This window comes from Vicia villosa, linkage group LG5, assembly GCF_029867415.1.
Source record: "Vicia villosa cultivar HV-30 ecotype Madison, WI linkage group LG5, Vvil1.0, whole genome shotgun sequence".
Classification (NCBI taxonomy): Eukaryota; Viridiplantae; Streptophyta; class Magnoliopsida; order Fabales; family Fabaceae; genus Vicia; species Vicia villosa.
The window spans coordinates 86,097,899-86,106,465 of NC_081184.1; the positions used below are offsets into that span (position 1 = coordinate 86,097,899).

At 28.6% G+C, this 8,567-nt stretch overlaps 1 protein-coding gene across 1 annotated transcript; it reads right to left on the reverse strand.

Annotated features, from left to right (window-relative positions):
* Positions 1 to 7,801: 7,801 nt before the first annotated feature.
* LOC131604943 (uncharacterized) lies at positions 7,802 to 8,296 on the reverse strand. The gene has a single exon (XM_058877355.1). It carries the CDS (start codon positions 8,294 to 8,296, stop codon positions 7,802 to 7,804), a length of 495 nt encoding a protein of 164 aa, XP_058733338.1.
* Between the last annotated feature and the right edge of the window lie 271 nt (positions 8,297 to 8,567).

The following is an 8,567-nucleotide window of genomic DNA, read 5'->3' on the forward strand; positions in this document are numbered from 1 at the left end:
TTTTTATAATTTATCTTATCTTAATTTATGTGCCAAACCTATTACATTGTTGTTATATATACGGTGTAGCGACGGTGTATGTACAAGTCAGTGTAAGAATAGCAAGCCTCGATAGAAGTTATATCTCTAACAAGGAAGGAAGAGATCATACAAGTTTACTCAATTTTCAAAATGTTGGAATTGAGGATAGGTGTATGCTGAGAGAGAATTTTTATTTTGGTGTGTGCATTTGATTTAAGTCACCTCATATATTTATAATTAAGAGTCTTGATTTATGACCGTAAGATGAAACAGTGTTAAAGATAAGGTTGTTCCCCAACCATTTAATCTTTCTCCTACATGCAAAAGTCATCATGACATTAGGTAAAAATATCATAATATTTTAGTTATCACTTGAAAGCGATAATTATCAATTTTCTTAACCGGTGCCAACATAAGCAAAAAGACTAGGACTGCATCATAATTTAACCGAAATAAACACATAGAAAAGTACCCATAACGAATAACAGTCGAACGTGCATTAGATTGAAAATTAAAAATAAATATATGAAAATGATCTACGCGGAATAAAATTTAATAAAGCAGACTGAAAAAATGATCAAAATCAAAAATAAAAATATCGGTTAAATAGGCTCTGACAGGTAAATTTATGAGCGTAAATGTCGTCGAAAAAAATAAAACGAGGTTACCAACACGATCTACGCGCAACATAGATTAATAAAATAGTCTGGTACAAGTTGAAACTCGAAATATTTCGCCCTCTAATTCTTTACACGGTGTCGAATCGCTTCAACCGGCCAGTCTATAAAACTCCTATTTAAATTTTGACAAAATAAAAATATTTTTTATGGATAATTAAAACTACAAGAACATGGTGCTAATATTAATAGAGTTTTGGTAGCACTTCGACATGTCTCAATAAGTCAATGTTATTTATAGAAAATTATTAAAAAATCGATAAAATAAAATAGCATGATACTATTTAATATTCCCAAATTCTAATTCATGCTATTATACTTCTATGGGTCTTACACTAATGCTGCTATAAGGTCGGTTTTGACTTACGACTTGATATTAAATATTATTATTTTCGGTCTTTTTTATAACAGACACTTTGATTAACAAAATTTGACGTAGGTGATTTCAGATATGGATCAAATTTTTATGAAAAGTATATATATACCAAATTTAAGTGTATAATTTGATAGGTTCTTAAAGTTAAAGACGGCAAAATGGGTTCAGCCCGTTGGATCTGTCTGTTTTTCCTGCACTTTTTCTCGGGATGGACCAAGGTTTTAAGTTCACACCTTCTAATATTCTCGCCCATTTTGCCTCTTTTTTGTGGGATTTTGTATGCGCAGACATTAACATAAACTTTTGCAATTATTAGGCAAAAAAGGTGGGGTGCCCACTGACTAGCGCCGCCCCACCCTCCTTTTTCTGTGGGCAAACCAAAGTTTTAAATCTGGGCCCTATATAATTCCCGTCCTGCCCCGCCTCGTTGTTTTGCAAGCTCTTACAGACGAACATAAATGGGACGAACATGACCGTTTGCCACCCTTAGAGACAACGACCTACTACATGAATCAACTCATTACTTTTTTGGTAGCAAAATCATTATTTTTTTCAAAATAATTTTTAAAAAACAACAATTTTAATACTATTCTCTTTGTCATGTCTACCAAAGATATTACCGACCGATTCAACTCTTCTAACTTCAACAAACCTTTTAACTTTGAGGGAATTCATTTTTTTAAACAATGACAACAATTTTTTTCTAACTATGAAAAATGTTTCCATCATTTTGACAAAAGACACGCCCCTCATGGAAATAATTGAACAAGTAAAAAATGATTAAAAAAAGTTAAGAAATTAAACCTATGACAAGAGAATGTCGACTATCTTTATAAAGAAAAAAAATTCCTAATGGAATTGTTGACGACTTGTAAGATTATTATAGTGCTTGCGAATCTACCGAATAAATGTGGGATGCTTTGTAAAAGAAGCGTGTTATTAGAGATGCTGGTATGAAAAAATATATTGTGAGTTACGTACTACCTCAAATATCATATGATTGATGAAGAATATGAGGGAAATCCATAAGGTAACTCATGAACAAACAAACGAAGGTGCGACTTTAGATGAAAAATGTCTTTTTGAAGTTATTATTGACAACTTCCTTTATTTGAAGGATAGCAATAATTCTCTAAGGCACAAGATGAAAGATTTCTCTCTAGAAAATATGATAACATGCTTCCGTGTAGAGGAGGAATCTCGAGATACAAGAGAAGAAGTGTTGTTAGTGTCAAACAATAAAAGAAAATTCATATGCAATGTTATGAAATTAAGTGAAAAATCTCTAAAGAATCATAACCACAATATGAATAAGAATTTCAACACTAACTGCCATAAAAATGATGATCATCAAAACGACCAACATGCAAAGTAACAACCACCCGTTCAAAGAAATGAAGTGTTGGAATAACCAAGCAATGTTCTGGAGACTAACATATTTGAAGAAGTATTTATCTATTATATATATTAAAATTGATCTCAACATATTTGCCACATAAAATCATTTTTGCCACATCACTCATAATCCTATATGACATCTTCTAAAATGTATCTTCATTTTTTTCGAAAGTCAAAATTACATAGAGATTGTACTTGACGTCACGTGCTTGAATCCTAAAAAATACAAAAAATATTTTAACCTAATAAACTACTTACATATTGTCATAAAACTTATAAAACAATATTTCTATTTTTGTTTCATTTATTTTTTAATTAATGAATTTAAAATTAAAGAAATTTTAATATCTCTTTCATATAATATATGTTAAATAATTTTAACTTCTTTTTTTTCAACAAATTGTTATACTACTTGTTCATCATACCATTTACAACAAAAAAAACACTCTTATGACAAGACAATTGTTGTAGTTTAACATTTGATAATAAAATTATTTTGCAATAACTTAAATGCAATATAATACATATAGTATTTTTCTATATATCAAAAACATGCTCGGGATTCAACTCATTTTAACATTTTACTCTTATTATTTAAAATATTTTGACAAATATGGATTTAAAACTCATTTTAAACTAAAGATTCTAACAAAACAAGAATCAATCCAACTAAATATTCTTATTTAACTAAGTATATTTCCTAAAATTTACCACTTTTCAAAAGAGAAAATCACGTATTGAATTTCTATTTGAGGCCACAAGTTTAAAACCTTACAAACGAAAAATTATATAAACTTAACAACTATTTACATATATATTATTTTCATAAAACAGATGGAACACTATTTCTATTTTTATTGTAATTATTTTTAAATTATAAAAATATTACATAAGAAGTTTTAAGATATCGTTTCAATATAATGCCACTAAAACTATTTTAAACTTTTTTATTTAAAATAATAAAAGTTATAGTACTTTTTACTATACTACTTACACCAAACAATACTTTTATGAGAAGCCTATTGTTGTTGATTTTAACCTTTATTTTCAAATCACATTTTATATATATTAACACATACTCAATGTATTTGCCACATACACTCAATTTTGCCACATCACTCCTATTCTTATGTGCCATTTTCTAAAATTTATTAACTAATCACATTTTATATATATATATTAACACATACTCAATATATTTGCCACATCACTCCTATTCTTATGTGCTATTTTTTAAAATTTATTCACTTTTCAAAAGTCAAAATCACATAAAAGTCTCTACTTGAAATTATGGGTTTGAATTCTTAAAAATGAAAAAAATATTAACCTAATAACTACTTTCATATTTTCATAAATCTTTTAAAATAATATTTTTTTTTGTCTTGCAATAATTTTTTAATTAAAAAATTTTAAAATGCAAAAATAAATTAACCTAATAATTACTTACATATTCTAATAAAACTTATAAAATAATATTTCTATTTTCCTTACAATTATTTTTTAATTCATTATCTTTTTCATATAATATATTTATCTTCTTTCTTTTAAAACAAAATATTATACTACTCTTTCATCATACTATTTTCAACAAATAAATACTCTTATGGCAAACCAATTGTTAGTTTTAACATTTGATATTCAAATTACTTTGCAAAAGCTCAAATACAATATAATACAAAAATATCATTTTCTTATATATCAGTAATATATTCGGGATTCAACTCATTACAACATTTTATTTTTATTATAAGAAATATTTTGAAAAATATGAATTTAAAATTTACTTTGAACTAAAAATTTTAAAACTGTTAGCGCAACAATCGGGGGAGAGTCGAGTTCGGGAGCATTATTTATTTCCGGGACATTCCACATGAGCAACACACCTTTGTGGGAGAGACGCCACTTCTCCACCTAAAATCTTAAGGTGATAGGTGAGTGGGTTCTCCCACTTATAAGTACTCAAGTCACCACATTCCTTTCCAATATGGGACTATTATCCACACTCACACTTGATTCTCAACACTCCCCCTCAAATGTGACTCTTACACAATGCTCCCCCTCATGTGGAAGCTCTCTCTTCGACATACACTTGTATCCGTTGACTTCAACTACATATATTCATTGATTCTCTTCAACTACATGTATCCGTTGACTTTCAACTACAAGTTTTAGCCGGTCCCTTTTCTCGAACCAAAGGCTCTGATACCATTTGTTAGAGCAACAATCGAGGGGGGGGGGGGGGTCTAGTTCGGGAGCATTGCTTATTTTCGGGACATTCCACATGAGCAACACACCTTTGTGGGAGAGACACCACTTCTCCACCTAAAACCTTAAAGTGATAGGTGAGTGAGTTCTCCCACTTATAAGTGCTCAAGTCATCACATTCATTTCCAATGTGGGACTATTATCCACACTCACACTTGATTCTCAACAAAAACAAGAATTACTCCAACTACATATATTTAGTTAACTAAGTATATTTCCTAAAATTCACCACTTATCAAAAGACAAAATCAGTCATTGAGTTTCTATTTGAGGTCATAAGTTCAAATCCTAACAAATATAAAATTATATTATTTCAAATATTATTTCTTAATATTAAAATAATAAAATTTATAATTTAATCGTCATATATCTTTTATATAATAATAAATTATATTTTTTTTGAGAAACAATTTATTTTTGCACCAATAAAGTCGTATCTAAAAAACTATTTTAATTACATAAAACATTAAAAATAGATTAAATATATCTGCACAACGCGCAAGATATATTCTAGTTACTATAATTACAAGGATTGTTGGTGGTTTATTTGAATCGTTGATTGACGTTCATGTGTAGATAAGAAATTGTTGTTGGAAGAGATTCACACCACTAATATTGCTAGAACTCAAGATATGGAGCTCAAGTTCACTTTTTAAAAGACTTTGATTTTGTAATATGTTAGGCACACTTTAGAAATCAAGAAGAATTTTGTTTTTTGTTTTTTTCTTCTTCTTAAGATTACTAATGACATGTTTAAATTATATATGTATTTTATTAAAAATAATTGAATATATTTTGTATTTGTTTATTATATTAATTCATTTTTTAAAAATAAAATACTTTTTTTTTTTTTGAAATTACTCAAACTAACTTATGATTTGAACTTTTTTTAGACTATGTTAACTTTAAGTGTTTTCTATTTGTACAAATTTTAAGTTTAGTTTAGACCATGTTGCTTAACTATAAGAAATAAACTTTAAAATTCTCATTTCTAAAATTCGGTTACTAGTTGAATATTTTATGAATCATGGTATAATTTATGTTAGGTTCCTTACTAGTTAAGCAACATGGATTAATTAATGGGTTTGTTCTATCAACTTGAATGAATTCACATAACCAACTTGCCCTGCATCCTATGATTAAAATGATCTACAGTAACTTCAAAGTGATTAATTCATTGATCCAAAAATAGAATGGTGATCCAAGAATTTGACAGATAGAGATAGTTGGGTACCAAATTCGGACAAGCAAAAGCTTAATAGAATAAGCTTTACAAAATCTAGAAGACATATATTGATAATATATTGTTTCAATATATAGATATAAAATAGAGAAGGAATCACATTCCAATTGTTTAAGGTGTGAAAGGTATAAAGATATATCTGAATGCAGTCCGTATTTGAGGCTCTAATCAAAGTTTATTGATAAGTGATACATGTTTATCACATTAACAATCTTGTCAAGGGGTATAAAAAATAATATATATTTTTTTAAGAACAATTCATAGCATTTCAATGAAATTTAGTGTCAATACAATGTATAACATGATAACAAAATTTGGAAATAGCTGTAAAGGTTGTGAAACCCCATTTTCGGAAGTTAGATTCATTTAATAAAAAAGTATAACTTACATGGTAAAAGGCTTCACATGCATTTCATATGCTTGAGCTTGAGTATGGGTTTGAATTTTAATTTTTTCAATTTTTTTAAACTTTAGTATGTGTGAGTTTCAGAGTTAATTAGGCTCTACTTACAAATCACAAGTCTATTTTGGGACAGTTTAAAATATTGCCGTTCTAGTCATCTTTAATATTTACGACAAATTTTGAAGTGCATTAGCAATATAATTGCAAAATCATTTGAATATTTATTGCGACGGTTATAATCGTCACAAATGTAAAATTATGACAGGTTCAAATTTTTACCTTTTTTTTTGTGCAAAATAATTAATTTACATTTTGTAATAGTTTATAGTGGTACTAAATATTTAGTTTTATATTTTTAAGCAGTTTTAACTATTATTAAAAAATTAGGTGTATCTCTCATTATTTTAATTTTTGAATTTTATTTATAAAAAAAAAAGCTTAATTGCAATTTTAGTTCCCTTATTATACTTATTTTTGGGTTTTAATCCCCCTATTTTAAAATTTGGAATTTTGGTCCCTATATTTTAATTTTTTGAGGATTTTGGTTCCCCGACAAATTCGAAGGCAATAAATGAAATGACGCTCACATTAATGATGTGTCAGTGTCATTTCAGCATTGAACTTTTAAAGAAAAACTAATTTTATTTAAGATTTATGTTGAACATGTCATCAATTTGAGTTCCATTTCATTAAAAATTGTTTTCGGATTTGTAAGGGGACCAAAAATCCTCAAAAAATTAAAAGAAAGAGACAAAAATATCGGATTTTAAAATAGGGGGATCAAAACTAAAAAAATGATAATAGAGAGATCAAAATTGCAATTAAGTCTATAAAAAATTAGTTATTATTGTTCTGAATATTTATTTTTGTACTTATGGTAATTTTTTTTTTAAATTTCTTTAATTTTATAATTTTTATTTTAAAACAATCATAAATAAATAATTGAATACAACTATTATTATTAAAATATTATCCATTTAACAATATAAAAACTCTTGTATCAAATTTAAATAAAAATAGTATTAACATTAAAATATTTAAATATTAATTGTGTATCTAAATATATAAATTAAGTACATCAAAATTCATAAAATTACTTGAATAGTCCTTGGTGAATTTGTTTCATTATTTTAAAGTCGGTAACTAGACTAAAAAAACAATTTACCCTCTATGGATGATTTGTAAGCATTACACTTATGCAAAATTCACTTAGACACATAAAATTCACTTAGACACATGAATAGTTAGTTGGTTCAGTAGTGTTTGACGTTGGATTTAATAGAGAGGACCACAATTTGATCTCTCGCAACTACAATTTTTTTTGGGAGCAATATATAACTTTTATTAATCCAAAAACCTTGAAGTACAATCTGATCCCAAAGGATCCAGGAACCTAACATCCTTCTAGTCCTCAAAGCCTAATCAATACATAGATTTTCTATACTGATATGAGTGGCCAATTTCCTATATCCTATACATCTCATTGCTATAATTTCCTTTATCCTATTAGTAACTGTATCATCCAATGTGTGTTGATTGAAAACCACATCATTGCGCAATCTCCACACGGCATAGACTGTCTCAGCAGCGGCGGTTTTGAGTATGTCTCTCCTCCATCCTTTCTTCTTCGTTTCTGTTATGATCCATACTCTTTCAATCATCCAATTTTCAGGGCCCCTGTTGTAACCAATCCAAGTCAGAATATTCTTCCATATTCCATTTGTTACGCTGCACTCAAACATAAGGTGTTCCATTGTTTCTTCAGCAGAGCAGAACACACATTTGGGATCAACATTTATGCCATATCTGATCAACCGGTCCTTAGTTTGAAGCCTCCCCCTAAATGCAAGCCACAGTATAAACACTGCTCTGGGTCTTGCATAGTTGGAGAAGACCACTTTCCTCCAATTCATTTGGTCTAATCCTCCTCTCAATTCTTGGTACGTTTTTGAAGTAATAAATCTGTCTCTTTGTACAGCAGCAGTTTGCTAATATCGCATGTGTTGCACTTGTTCCCTCACCTTAAGGATTTTCTTTACCATCCATGAGCAGTTTTGAGGGTGTTGCCACTGCATTACATCCTGATCCTTGAGGTAGTATGCGTTCAGCCATCGCACCCATAATTTATCATCTTTTGACTGGATGTTCCACAGTAATTTTGCAATTGTAGCTGCATTCCAACTG